General features: G+C 42.2%; 1 protein-coding gene across 2 annotated transcripts in view; it reads left to right on the top strand.

The window, feature by feature from the left end:
* SND1 (staphylococcal nuclease and tudor domain containing 1) overlaps window positions 1-15,728 on the top strand; it is a 980,965-nt gene that overhangs the window by 937,726 nt on the left and 27,511 nt on the right. For both annotated transcript variants that reach the window (XM_069765442.1, XM_069765443.1), the window contains exon 19: window positions 10,296-10,419. In XM_069765442.1, the coding sequence (XP_069621543.1) occupies window positions 10,296-10,419 (124 nt within the window). The remainder of the gene's footprint in view (window positions 1-10,295; window positions 10,420-15,728) is intronic.

The raw sequence follows: 15,728 nt of genomic DNA, 5'->3' as shown, positions 1-15,728 counted from the left end.
TATCCATGGCAGCAGCTCCCCTTCCTCCTGGCATCTGGTTAACCCCACTTATGCGGGTCGGATTGTTATCTTTAAGGTTCAGCAATAACCTTAATACAGATGGGAAGGGGTTAAGCTTCTTCCTACCTCACTGGTGCAGGTTTGGTGCAGCATGCATGTATTCTGGGTGAGCTGGGCGGCTGCAGGTTACACCCCACCAGCTGCTCCTCCAGACATCACCCACATTTTTAGGCAGTGGAGAAAGACAGCAGCAGACTGAGCCACAAATCCATCTGCAACCACTGCTCTGCTGGATACCTTTGCAGTCACTCAGGCACTAGTAGGACAGAGCTCCTCCGGAATCTGCCTGATAAACTTCAGCACTGTCTGCAGCCACGCAGGGGGGAGAGCAGAGAACGTGCTCTCTCCGCCCACAATGTCACACTGGCTGCCTTCTGTTAACCCCTATGTGTGCCTGCCTGGCAGCACTGACTGAGTGAGAAGATGCTTGTGTCAGAGCTGGCACATAGGGGTTAAGAGCAGCCAGCGTGACTTTGTGGGGGGAGAGAGCATGTTATCTCCTGCTCTGCTCTCCCAGCTGTATCTATGACAGCATGAGTGGGCCCCCCCCTCTCCCCAGGGCCCCGGCATTTGCCCGCTGTGCCGGGTGCTGACGCCGGCCCTGGGTGCTGATTTCTGGAGCTGTCAGTAGCAAGTTGTATAACTATAGCATCATAAAAACAGGTGAAATATACGTAGAGATGCTTCTGGGGACATTACTGTTTTTAGACGCTTGACATGTTATAGTTTTATCCTATCTAAACAGAACAGGAAATTCCCCTTAAGAAGAAATAAGTAAACCCTGGAAATGAGGGCAAGCTGCAGTGTGCAAAAATAATAAAGCAGAATTCCCCAAAGAACCCGCAGCCTTCAGTTGCATTATGTGAACTGGATAGTTTACTACAAGGTAACATATGGCCAGTGCGGCAAAATACTGTACGCATAAGTGCATTACTTATGCAAGGTAAACTAGGAATAACAAATCTGTTAACGGCTATGGAGAGGCTTACAGAAAATGTGGTAACTTAATTGTCCAGTGTCATGAAAAAGTAGTTGCCTCCTTCCAGATGTCTCTGCATATGTGCGTATTTCTCACACTTGATGGTTTATGATGGTTAAATAAAATGCAGTACAAATCCTGAATAATTCCCCAAAACGCCCATCACCCCTGTGAAATCAATTATTCCATTAAATTACTGGATCCACCATCCCTCAGAACAACAAAACCTTCCTGTGCGAAGTGGTTCCTACCACTGCTTTCTGTACATTATTTACCATGACAATGGTACGGTCTCTACAAAGAATCTAGAAAAACACTATAACTGAAAAAAGAAATCCATGAGAGATGAGCGGGCAAAACAAGTCTTTGTAGTCAGTACCTCTAGCCTTCTTATAATGCTTTCCAACCAAACACTTTTGAGGAGTGGTGGAGGATCACTCTAGAAGTGGCTAAGACATCCGAAATGTTATCAAGGATGCGGTGTCAACTCTGCCAGATCGTTGCCCAACATCTCTGAAAGTATATATCAGCGCTGCCTACTGGTTTGGTAAATGCATCAAGATGGAAACCACTTTTATGTCCCCTCCTTGCTGGAGATGGGATTGGCTTGGACATAGCTATGCTAAGGAATGACTGGTCTAGAAGATTGGAGGCAAGAGAAATGAGTGGTCTGTAGGCACACAAAGTATCAAGATACAATTTTGGAGAAGCATAATAAGGGGTGGTAATATATAGACCCTGAGGTTCTTGGGGCACAGAGGTAGTGGTCCCAGACACAATTGCGGTATATGTGTCCATTACTGGTGCGTGGGCTTCCCAGGGACACTAACAAAAGGCATGCTATGAACTTGTACTGGAGTGCCTTGTGTTTGACACTCTAGCCTATGCCTGTGAGACCTTGCTGTCTATTTTGCACAGCAGAATGCACAATGAAGTGCTTTAATGAAGGATGATGCCAGCAGTTTAGAAAGTAAGCGCAATTGTACACCGTGACCAAATAACTGCAATACTACTGCATACTGTGCATTAATTACTTTATTGCAGATACAGGTAATTCCACAGCAATTTTAAGTCTTTTATTAAAATCCCAAACGTAATTTTTCCGCCCGAACAGAGAACCATTAATCTAAATGAAGCACAATATTTGAATGGTAATATCCCTGTCAGAGAATGTTGAGACTTTAGTGTATTTTACTTCATCCTCCAACTCCCCTTCAGAGAATAATCCCAACACATTTAAGGAATTAATATACAATTACAGTGTAATTTTTGTGTTCTCCCTAACACTGCAGCATGCATGGCTCCCAGTGACTATTGTTATTAGTGCTGAAATGTGGCTGCACGTATAGCCGGCGTCTGGGTGCTCCCCTATCGGTGACCTCTTCATTTGTCACTCTCCATCCAGACCATGCTTTACTATTCAGAGACCAATGTCTCTTACATTATAATAGCTTTCAGGAAGTCATTTTTTTGTGATCTGGTCCACATGAAAGCCATGTATTTTATATCTTTAAGTCATTAGGCTGAATTGTCCTTTCTAAATTGTACTGCCTGACTTTAGGTATGTGCACACAACATCTCTAAAGCCCCCGTCACACAAAGCGAGATCGCTAGCGAGATCGCTGCTGAGTCACAAGTTTTGTGACGCAACAGCGACCTCAGTAGCGATCTCGCTATGTGTGACAAGTAGCAGCGACCAGGCCCCTGCTGTGAGATCGCTGGTCGTGTCGGAATGGCCGGGACCTTTTTTTGATCGTTGAGGTCCCGCTGGGTAGCACACATCGCTGTGTTTGACACCTTACCAACGACCTCATGACAGGACGTCCCTCATTGAGGTCTGTTAATCGTCATGAAATAGCTGCCATGTGACATCGTTCTACAGGTCGCCGCATCGCTGCTGCGTCGTTGGGGAGATCTCACAGTTTGACATCTCACCAGCGAACACATAGCGACGCAGCAACGATCCCTGACAAGTCGTATCGTTGTCGGGATCGCTGTAGCGTTGCTAAGTGTGACGGGGCCTTAAGAGGCCAGCAGACCCGCCAAGGTTTTCCTGCGCAAAGCCACATTAGGAAATAGCTGGCGATCTTCACCCTGAAGGGTTTAGCTGACGGTGTTGATATTTGTGCATCATCTTCTTTTCTATAAATTAATCTATGCCTGGCAAACAGTCAATCCACCAGATTATTGGACATACTACTTCTTTTAACCCTGAAGCGGTTAAGAGAAGTAGCAAAAGACTGAACATGTCCACAGCAATGTTTCATATATTGCTGTGCATTATGTTCATTATTAGCGATGGTTTTGCTGCACTTTTTCAGGCGGTCTCTAGACAGTCCATACATACCCACCATAAAATTACTTACTGAACAAAAAAAACCCTGGTGTTCATATATTTGCATGAAAATAATGCCCACACTGAACACTGCCAGTATATTATACATCAGTGGCATTCTTTCAGTGTGTCAGTTTTCTGTGGGTGTTTACCGTGTGTTTTTTTTTGTTCTCGTTCGTATAGTATATACATCTTATTGCAGTCTTCCAAAAGCTTGTAATCTTGTAGCACATACCTTGGTATATTAAGCCAAGAGGAAAGTGAAGACGGCTGTATCTGTGTACTGTCCTAACGTGCATCATAGATTTGAGATTAGAGAGATGTGTATACATAGTGGAGATACAGTGAACTAGAAAGACCAATGTTGGCGCTAAACAATATGGGGTGTCCATAAATCTGACAGCCTTGTAGTCTCCAGGTTCCTGCTCAGTACTACTGCTCCAGGTACCTTGTATCTGTCATGTTTACGACCTTTTCAACTGGATTATTCCCTAAATTCATCTGAGCTTTCAGCTGTATCCTGTTGAAAATTCCCTATGTGTTTGTAGAGTACAAATTTCCAGATTTTGCTGGGTCAGCAGGATGAAGCGCTTGCTGAGATTTTTTTTTTCCTTTTCTCCATGTTACCACAGCAACCCTCATTGTGTTTAATGAAGGGTGAGCCCAGTGAGGTGAGAAGAACCAAGGTGGAATGACTTTCTAGCTGACCAAGCAATGTAAGAAGGGAAGAAATAATCAGAGGCAATCCTCATATAAATCACTGATGCATTCGCTCACTGCCGTTGTCTATTCAACCAGAGAAAACGAGACCTTTCCCATTTTATTTTTTTTTTTTAAAAAAGGGCTCCCCATGTTTCCACATGTAATATGAGGCTAATATTAGGCTTTCTATATTTATGAGAAGACCATCATGGTTACCATGGGACATTTCAGAAATGGTACTATATAGGTGTATTGATACCTGGGAATACACCCCTAGTGCTCCTCAGTCCGACTGATACCTACGCCTTCTTCTCTGTTTGCTATGACAAAGCCGCTATGGACCATTATTAATGCAGTATTGTAGGTTTCACCAACCATTTACATTAGTAATTAGATGTTGCTTTGCCCTTAGAGTAGGAAACATATATATTTGTATACTAAATTACAAGGCCTTAAGGTAAACGTGAGAATAATGAAACGCTCACTATATTGAGAACTTTCCAGACAATGTTCCAGAAAGGAGGCAATTCTTGTAGTCAATTGCTTTTGTAAACATAAGGCTGTGGTGAGACAGATTGCACAGGCAAAGATCTTCGTGTGCTGATTTTACAATGCCATGTAATGCAGGTGTCACTTTGTGACCTCTAGGGTATCACCTACAAGTTGCAAAAAGTAATACCAAGTCACAGTTGGGCACATACCAATCTTTGGCCACGTGACCGGTGTTGCAGTCAAGGTTTCTGTGTAGCCTCAGCCTATTTTCTAAGTATTTATCGATGGGTGGCGCAATACACATCGGGTCCAGCAATTCCTAGGCTGTCAAACTACCATTTGACCATTTATTAAAGCAGAAGCATGTGATGCTTGTTTAAAAGGTTCAGTGAGCATTATAAGTCTATAATGTCAGGTGAAGAATCACCACATCTCATTAATCATGTGTAAGCAATACATCATAGAGATCCAATTGTTGTAAAATCCACAGGAACTGACATGGCGAATTCTGCCACAAGGGGGAGATAGTCGTAGATTACGCCTGATGCACAATGCATTTTGCGTCTTAATGATAAAAATGGCCTAAGTGCGTTTTTCTGAATATACTCTGTAAAAATGATCAGCTAGTTTTGTGACTCACTGATATAATTTATTTTGTACTTTTTCTCTGTTCTGTCCCTTTAAATATGGTTGCCATGGCAATAATTAGAAGAGTGTTTAAATATACGCACCTACGCCATGAGGTTTTTAGCCATCTGAAGCATAGGTGTCCATGCAAGACGGCAGATGCTCTAGACGCTGCCCTATTCTATCGGAAGGTTACCTGTCAGTACGAGTGCTGCATGCTTTCTGTAGACTTCCTAGGCTTGTAGCCCCTGCTTCTTACTGTTTTCTCAGACTTTGCCTTTCAGGACACTACAACTTTGTGCCTCAGTATTGAGCATCAGAGTGAAGCTGTTCACATTTCGTTATGATTTCCCCAATTTGTGACGCCATCATTAGGTGTTTGTTTTCCTTCTGGTAATCTCCAAAGTATTGCCTGTAAATTTCATCAGTGTTTGATGTATTAAGCCCAATCAGAAGCTGCAGTTTATTGCAGCTTTTCAGGCTCTGTAATATGGCCCCATGGAGGGTATTTCTTCTCCGGCTTTATGGTGGCATTGTTGTCCATTACAGCTCATGTTCTGTTTCATTTCCAGCCAGTTAAATCTCCAGTAAATACATGAGCAGTTGTGAGTGACTGGAGCCTTGCACTGAATGTGACCATGTGTGAATGAAAAAATCTGTCTTTTATCATATTTGTAGTAAGCGTTCCTGCCTTGGCAAAGGGTTGAAACATATCCATGGTTCTATATTGTGAAACTGTCCCAGATGAATCCACAGGTGTGCATACTGTTACATCATATCATAAAAAGCACAGCAAGTTCCGCCATTGTTCCATAGCCAGTGTTACTTTGCACCTGCACCGATTACGCTCCAGTCCCTCCGCTTGTTATCACTTAATTAAATCCTCATATTATACACAAGTGTCCCTGCTGTAAGCACACTCTGATGGTTCTTTCTTGCTGTCTGTTCAAAGGCTGAGAGAAGCACAATGTTATCTGTGTCTGCAGAAGCACATGGCGTGTGCCGATCACAAGTGATGGGCATTTTCACATGGTGCTATTTGCCCTGGTGGTCAGCTGAATGTGTTGCTCTGAGTTTGTCTGGTAAACACCTATCATGTATGGGTCTGTTCCAACCTATAGAGATGTAACTGGTAGTATAGTATATTTACTCGCCTGACTACCTGCTAATGCAAGTGTGAGTGGTGAACCATTTACCTGATGTGCTTTAACTGTTAGGCTGGAGAGAAGTTGGGGACTTGAAAGAAACGAGTTAATATTTTCAGACTATTTTCCACCTCAAGAAAGTAAACTCGATCTGTGATTCTGACCCCTACATACTGCTGTCAGCGTTCACATTACGCTGCACACCCACAGTCTGTATGATAAACACAGCAGCTTGTGTCAGTGAGAGCAGTCAATACCCAGCCTTAATGAGCCACCGGCAGAGACATGCTCGACAGGTAGAGGCCATTGAAGAATGCCTGGAATCAGGGTGATACAAGGACAGGTAACACAGTACATAAAATCGAAAAAACTGAAATAAAATTCAATAAAAGATGGAATAAAACCTCTTATTTCATGCCAAATAATTGTAAATTGGCTACTGGGAGAAGCTATGTGTTTATAAATTCTAAATGGGGTACTCTAATGCCAAGCAATGTTGTAATGGGAAATATCCAAACATGGTTAACGTGGTCTTTTAGTAGCTTGTTATATATTAAACTAGATGGTGGCCCGATTCTAACGCATCGGGTATTCTAGAATATGCATGTCCACGTAGTATATTGCACAGCCCACGTAGTATATTGCCCAGCCACGTAGTATATTGCCCAGCCACGTAGTATGTTGCTCAGCCACGTAGTGTGTTGCCCAGCCACGTAGTATGTTGCCCAGCCACGTAGTATGTTGCCCAACCACATAGTATATTGCCCAGCCACGTAGCTTCCGGTCCCATGAGCGCAGGACCTGTGATGACGTCGCGGTCACATGACCGTGACGTCATGGAAGGTCCTTCTTGCATAGCATCTTTGTAACTGGAACCAGTCGCTTGCACTGCCGAGGACAGCACGCACGTCGGAGGGTGAGAATAACCTTTTTTTATTATTATTATTTTTAACATTAGATCGTTTTACTATTGATGCTGCATACGCAGCATCAATAGTAAAAAGTAGGTCACACAGGGTTAATAGCTGCGTAACCGGAGTGCGTTACACCGCGGTCCGGTAACGCTGGCATTAACCCTGTGTGAAGGCTGACTGGAGGGGAGTATGGAACAGGCACTGACTGCGGGGAGGAAAGAGCGGCCATATTGCCGCTGGACTGTGGCCGTCGCTGATTGGTCGTGGCAATGGTCGTGGGCATTTTGCCATGACCAATCAGCGACTAGGATTCCATGACAGACAGAGGCCGCGACCAATGAATATGCGGGACAGACAGAAAGACGGAAGTGACCCTTAGACAATTATATAGTAGATGTTGATGCTATTTAGTGTCTTAAAGGAAGCCTGGCATATCTTGAAACACCATATATCTGCAGAAATAGTGGTAATCTGCAGGTAAATGGTATTTACATCATGTCTGGCTGCCTTACTGGAGTGCCCACAAGGAGCCTGTTCTTCAGTGTGTTCCTTGCCTGGTTTTAATACATAAATAGGCCCTTGTGCATGTTTGGGCCCTTTCCCACTACTGGGAACACAACCAGCTGTTGAAGTGTTATTTTTTGTCACAAGCTGCCCCTCGGTGAGAGTAACCGAACTTGGAATTGAGCCCTGACTCAACGTTAACTGTGGTCTGGACATCACAGTAGGCACAGAAAGCAACATATAAAGTTGATAGGGCAGACTGTGACATGAAAGTGTATGGTCATCATCAAGTCCTGTGCTCTACATGCATCATTTATAAAATGCAAGCAAGCAAACTTAGCCTGGACCTTTTTGCCTAGCAGACAAATTTTCAATAGACCTCTGCACAGCATAGTTCAGTCATTCTCCTGGATTTGCAGGCAGAGACAGAACAGTCGGCCCAATGACAAAAGACAAAGAGGGATAATTTTTGGACCATTTTTTAATGTTAAAAAGCATAACAAGTCTGTCAGTGCACTGTTATTAAACGGATTGTTGGTTGCTAGTAGTTACCATATGTTTACTCATAGCCATATGTATTGAGGTCTAAGGCTTTTTTGCATTAAAAAGCTTTAAAGGGGTTGGATGCAGTGCTAGGAGACCCCAATGTGTTACACACGACTTTTAAAAGCGATTGAAGGTTTTGCAGTATTTGTGATTGTGAAATTAAATTTCATTGACTAATTCAGCGAAGCTGGTGAATTTGAATTTTGCTAATCTCTAGTGCTTGCTATGGGGGAAGCTAAGGAAGGCCAAATATGGAGTTATTCAAATTTAAGTTTGCATTTACTTATAATCTGGTTTTGTGTTTTCTCTACAGAAGTATTCACTCACATGTTATGAAGGGAGCAGTGATACATTTTTTCTTTGCTTTTCTATAGTATGTACAGAAGTAGTCTATGCCGAAAAATGTCATGATGCAGAAAACTGTAACTGTACCCTTTTACTTTGGTGCAAGCCATTGAACACAAGTTACATCTTTTTGCATCAAGGTATCCAGCTGTGTCATGGTATTTGTGTAGTGACCGTCATTGTAGTGACCGTCATAGAAGTTATCTTGCCAGTAAAAAGCCGAAGTTCACGTGTCTTCATGTCTGTTTTGTGAATGCATTTGTCTTTGGGCAATAATAACAACCTCTAAAACTCGTTACGCATCTAATTAGAAATGTCCGTGGATAAATGAAGGGGCCTTTGATTTAGCCATTCAACTTGCTGCACCATTTCAGCATGTACTGTCTTGTACTACTTGTTATTATTAGGCATTTATCAATAAGAACACACAGATAAAAACAACATAATTAGGTTAATAAATAATTGGTTCGTCAGTCATAGGATGTAAGGTTGTATAACAGCTTCTGTACAAGCTCAAACTTTGTTGTCATGTTATTGCTTCAAGGAGAGAGTTTTTCTGCTGCCTTGAAGAGGTTTGGTATGTTAAAGCCCTTGGCTGAAGATTTCTTATCTATTTTGAGTCCTGTGTCCTTTAGAGGGGTCTATTAGTCTTGCACAACATAGTTGGTTAGATAGCGGTAATATTGATGGAAATATGTGTTGGTACTGCCGATTTCTCCCCCAGCTTTGGTTCCTTCCTTTAAATGGAGTATGTTATCAGATAATGACTTTATGTTTAAAGCACGAATTTATATTGGGGTTTTTCTTCCTCTATATTAAATACTGTACATATCCTAATATTTTTAGACTGACCTCTAAGCCTAATATTAGTTTAACACTTCCTGATCACCTTGCAGCAGTTATCTCTTATGGCAGGCAGTATAATGACCCATAACCACATGATATAACACCGAGTGCACCATTCAGAGTAGGTGATGATCACAGCTCCCCTCCTCCCCATTACTGCACAGTGACCTCAGGATAAGTCACAAGACATGTCGAAAACGCTCTCATCTAAATCTAAATGAGTAAGAGCCATTTTACTGCTTCCTGTGGTCCATGCAGCTGCAGTAAGGTTATATTATTATTATTTATTATTATAGCGCCATTTATTCTATGGCGCTTTACATGGGAAAAAGGGGTATACATAAGAAAATACACAAGCACAATAATCTTAAACAATACAAGTCACAACTGGTACAGGAAGAGAGAGGGCCCTGCCCGCGAGGGCTCACAATCTACAACTTGTTCAGTACTTGTTTATAAACCCCACACCGTGAGTGAATTGAGAAATGTCAGCCTTTGGATTATGTATGTCCTCCTCCTGCTTTCACTTAAAACCAACTGTATAGGAGCTCTTGAACTTTTGGCAGCGTACCCTTAAGCTTATGTCTAAATACTGTTAAGAGCAGCGCAGACAAGATCTCTCCTCACCCCCTTAAAATCATGTACAGAAAATAAAATGTATAAACCTAAAATAACAAAAGAAACAATAGAAAAAAGGAAAGGAATATTTCAATATCAATTATTATAAAATAATGTGGGTGATTCCCTGTCATCTCTCAATGTATATTCTTTATGATGAAAATATTGTGTTTGAATTGCAGGTACACAGCTTGAGAAGCTCATGGAGAGCATGAGGAGTGAAATTGCTAGCACTCCCCCATTGGAAGGGTCGTTCTCCCCACGCCGAGGAGACTACTGCATTGCTAAATTTGTGGATGGAGAATGGTGAGTTTAATGACAATGTCATTCATGTAATGTTATCATCCTACTAGAAACATTGTGTTATATGTGAAAGGTACCCAATCTGATACATAGCTCAGACGGTTATTTATCTTGGTCTTTTCCTAGTAATCCCACTGTCTTACTGCAGTGTGTCCACCCCGACCTTATTTCGGAAAACGTGTCCCCATGCTGCACAGTTTGTTGTAAAAATACAAACTGTGTGTTTTACTTACCTTCCCCAGGTCTAGTGTTGTGTCTCCGCTACGTCAATAATGAGGTAGCCAATCACTGAACTCGGTGGCTCACGCCATCTACATTGACAGAGACGCTGAGCTCAGTGATCGGCTTCAGCAATGTGAATGTGACGTCACCACTGCAGCCAAACACTGGAGACTCCGCTCTGGATCCGGGGAGGGTAAGGACAGAAGTTTGTTTTTTTACATCAAACAGCAGATATGGAAAAGTTTTCTGAAAAGGGTCAACCCTTTTGTAATACAATTTGTCATGATTCCGAACAACACCATTTGAAGAGAAAAAAGGATACTTCTATATTTTAATCTAGGAGCCCATGAGTGATGAATGGCAGACGGATGTCATTTTTTTTCATGGTATACATATCAGGATTTTTGGGGCTTGAAAACAAGGAATGAACAAAAGATTAAAAAAAAATACTTCCCATGCTTTTCTCAGTGAAACAAGTGCAGTGGGCATTACAGCACTATGGACACACTGTTGGATCTACAGATTCCGGTGTCCGTTGAATGCACAGTAAGTAGGTGAGACAGATTGTGAGAGATCTAGTGATTAGAGAGTACTTCTACACCTCCCAAGCCTATGTCTGCAGTCCTGTGCAGTCAGTGCAAGGATACAAGTCATTAATAATGAGAGCACTTTCTTCAATATCCCTGTACATATTCTAGCTCAGCAGTGTGGGAGATGGATGAGGGATGCACCGTTGCTGATCCCTTAAGACATACAGATGCTTCCTTGCTTGCATTGTCAGGATATCTAGTCTGCGGTGTAATGCACAACATAGCAGCTTATAAATAGCCAGTGGTTTTAGTTCTCCATAGGTCTGTGCTCGTAGAATAATTTACTATAAGCAGCCATTTATGCTATAGCATCTTGTATTTGCTGCAACGAAGCCCGATATATCCAACTTACCAGGGTGGTAATGGTGTGTGTCTCCGAAAGCAGCTTCTGCTTCCATTGTTTTCAGTCCAAAATATCATTTACATATGGAGGTTTTAGAATTTATAGGAATCCAAAAATTACATTTCATATCAATGTAGCATTCACATTACTGACAATTGGGTCCCGAGCTACAGGTTGGGCACCCCTGAACTAAAGGCTTATTCACACATCCGTTTTTGTTTTCGGTTTATTTAACCAATAGTGTACAGACCCATTACAATCAGTGCGCATTTTCAAGTGTCTTTTTTTCAGACTGAATACAAAAAGCCCTACCTTGATCAGTCCCAAATAGCCCACTCAAGTGAATGGGTTTGCATAAAAAATCAGCACTCTGATGCCATCAGTATGCCATCCTAGTGCTGTCTGTTTTTCCCTGAATAAGTCGTAGAAGAAGTTTTGAAGTATTTTTTCTAATGAGAAAAGCAATGATGGGCGTATTTTAAAAACTGGCCCAGTCCAAAATGAGATCCAGTACACTGAAAAAAGGCAGCTTTTCATGTGCCAGTTAAAAAAAAAAAAAAAAATCTGAAGTGAATTTGGTCTAATGTGTGTGGTGTGCTGTTCACGTTATATTTATATTGACATGCTATTTGCAGGGTCTGTGTTGAGGACCATTCACATGCGTCTGCCAATGACCACCAATCGGATGACGTTTAGTGGCCAGTTAAGACAGGCCGACTGCAGTTTTATGCACACAGAACAGTCATTATTGAAGTTGTCCTGCGAGGTAGAGTATCATTGTTATCCGAGCACATGTCCTGTTTACATAGGACTATGTGCTGTCGATAGCTTTGATTTTTAAGCAATCTTAACTTTTTTCACCCAATGAGCAAGCGTTTTTAGTGCTTTTGTTGGGAGAGTTGGCAGCCTGTTTAAACAGGCCAATTATCGAGAAACGAGCTAGCATCCCCAAGATTGCACAATCTCAATGTTCGTCCAGTGTAAATTCACCACTATCGTCTTCCCATGGGAACTAGTTGGCAACCAATGTTTTGATTCCATCGAAGGGTGGATAAGCCTATATGCAAAACACCTCTGAGCTTTTGTTTCCTGGGAACCCAAGAATTGAACATCTTGAGGTTTCCATTTGTCACATTGATATTTTATTTTCTTGCACACCAATTCTTTATGTCTAAAGGCTGTTGATGTCCATTGATTCTTTTTTTTTTTTTTAATCAGTAACCTTTTTTCTACATAGCCATGAAATCTCCATGTAGTCAGTAAAGTATGGTTGCAATGTATTATATTAATTGACTTTCCAAGTATGATATTTAGTTTGGATCGATGTTTTTTTCCCTTTAATATACAATACCTAGTAACCCATTAAAAGCCAGAGTGATTGTCTCCCTGCTCAGTGGAATGAATGGATCGGTGTTCTTGATGAGCCTTTTCTTGCTCTCATTAAACACTAACAGACAGTCTGATAAATGAGGACATGCATGTTGCTCTAGAGTTTAGTTTCTCCTCTGTGAAACGTCTCAGATTTAAATGTCTTTTAAAAGGGAACATCAAATTCCCAGACATATCTGTTCTCTAATTATAGCTGTTGTTTAGTATATTGGCTTTAAACAGCGTACATCAATCTATTAATTAGCAGCAGAGTATTATACCCTTAGGATATGTTACACGGCATGTATGCGTGCCAGATTCTTTCTTTTTAAGCTTTTTTGGGGGGGAGGTGGGAACAAGCATAGAAATTTGGGAGTTTTGCATATTTAGTCCCAATTAAAACTGGAAGACTTCTGAGATCAGTAAACTGATGTGCTACTTTTCAGTACTTGACATAATTCCCACTTGTGTAACCTGTTTTCATCCCAAATCAGCATGATTTCTTATGTCCATCTCGGGTCTCCTCTTTTAGCGTTCTGATGCATCATTGTTGTAGTGTATTGTTATATCAAACAGATCGAGATGTAGTGAAATAATAACCAGGAGATCTATTTTCTTTGATGGTGATTAAAGAGTGTCCCCTCTTTGGAAAATATTTGTGGTTAGTCATTTGACATAAAGCTGATATCATTTTCCCTGGTTAGGAACCCCCAGACAACTGCAATCTGTGGGGAATCCAGGCAATAGGTATTTGGTTTGCCTGTGGCACCAACACAGGAGTAGTACAGTGTTACACAATGAATATTCTCAGTAGTAGATGGAGGTACAGGAACAGTTTCCCCGGGGGGCAAAATGAACTCTTGCCAATTGCCACATATTTTTGGAGTGGTAAAGGGGCTCCTTGAGTGCCCAGTCAGCAAGCCATATGAGTAAAGCAGCCTGTAACTGTTTTAACATCTCAATTGGTGCACTCAGCACAGGAAACGACCTAAATGAGAAAGACTGCACTGTACTGTACCACAGCTCCCAGATCTACAAGTGAGAGGAGAGACCTTCTAGGGAAGCCATCTCAAATTTTAAAAAGTGTTCCCTGTAAAATGAAACAAAAAAAAATACAGTATAATAAACATTATCTATGGTTAGGACTAGAGTTACGAATAGGATGAGTGTAATAAAAGAGTTACATACAAAAATATACTAAGAAAATAGAAAAAAATCTAATAGAACAATGTAAAACTTTATTTAAAAGTTTTATGTTTGATTTCGGCAAAAAATAACTAGTGGGTCAAAGGACAAAATATAATTACATCATTATTTCCTTAAAGTGAAATACTTGTGCTTAGGGAGTAAGGGGGGGCAGTATTGCGCTGATGGAGGGTGCTAAAGGAATGGCAATGGCCATGGGTTCGATGGTGCAAAATACGTGACCCAGGTTCTGGCAACCCATGCTACACCACTGCTTGTTCCAATCAATGTGTTGTCCATGTACTGCAAGACAGCAAAGGTCTTCCAGGGAGAGAAACAATAACAATAACTGCTCTCCACTCTGGTCAAGAGATAAAAATCCTGATATGTGATGCTTTCTATCAGTTAAGAATTCTGTAAGAGAATGTGTAATTTTTTTTTACCTAACCAGACATCTCTATTTAGGCCTCTTTCACACTTCCGTCTGCTGGCGGGCGTCGTAATGCGTTGTTGTGACGCATCGACGGACGTCGTGAAAATAGTGAAAAACGTGTGTAACGCATCCAGTGAGCGAGAGAGACACTTTTTCCCGGGATGGAATATGCTTCCAGGCATGCTTAAAAGTAAAAACGCATCCGTCACTGGATTCCTGCGTTTCACAGTGTGCGCAGGATCCAGTGTCCATAGGCTCCCATTCTGTGGAACGTCGTATGCTGCAGGAGGCGTCTGGGAACGTTTTTACACTGCAGACAAAAAAACGTTTCATGAAACGTTTTTTGGAAAAGACAGGCCGTCAAATTCCGCAGGATCCAGTGCACGACGGACGAAACGTGTGGCCATCCGTCGCGATATGTCGCTAATACAAGTCTATAAGAAAATTCAGGATCCTGAAATTTTTTTTGCAGGATCCTGTTTTCTGAAAAAACGACGCATCTCGACGGGACTGCAAAGACGGAAGTGTGAAAGAGGCCTAAAGGTACCGTCACACTTAGCGACGCTGCAGCGATACCGACAACGATCCGGATCGCTGCAGCGTCGCTGTTTGGTCGCTGGAGAGCTGTCACACAGACCGCTCTCCAGCGACCAACGATCCCGAGGTCCCCGGTAACCAGGGTAAACATCGGGTAACTAAGCGCAGGGCCGCGCTTAGTAACCCGATGTTTACCCTGGTTACCATCGTAAAAAAACAAACAGTACATACTTACATTCAGCTGTCTGTCCCTTGCCGTCTGTTTGCTGCACTGACTGCTGGCCGCAAAGTGAAAGTAGAGCACAGCCACAGCGGTGAGTCACCGCTGTGTGACTCACCGCTGTGCTGTGCTTTCACTTTCACTTTGCGGCCAGCAGTCAGTGCAGGAAATAGACGGCAAGGGACAGACAGCTGAATGTAAGTATGTACTGTTTGTTTTTTTACGATGGTAACCAGGGTAAACATCGGGTTACTAAGCGCGGCCCTGCGCTTAGTTACCCGATGTTTACCCTGGTTACCAGTGAAGACATCGCTGAATCGGTGTCACACACACCGATTCAGCGATGTCTGCGGGGAGTCCAGCGACGAAATAAAGTTCTGGACTTTCTTCCCCGACCAGCGACAGCACAGCAGG

This window comes from Ranitomeya imitator, chromosome 4 (assembly GCF_032444005.1).
Source record: "Ranitomeya imitator isolate aRanImi1 chromosome 4, aRanImi1.pri, whole genome shotgun sequence".
NCBI lineage: Eukaryota > Metazoa > Chordata > Amphibia > Anura > Dendrobatidae > Ranitomeya > Ranitomeya imitator.
The sequence above is the reverse complement of the archived record's forward strand: the minus strand, read 5'-3'. Positions and strand labels throughout refer to the sequence as shown.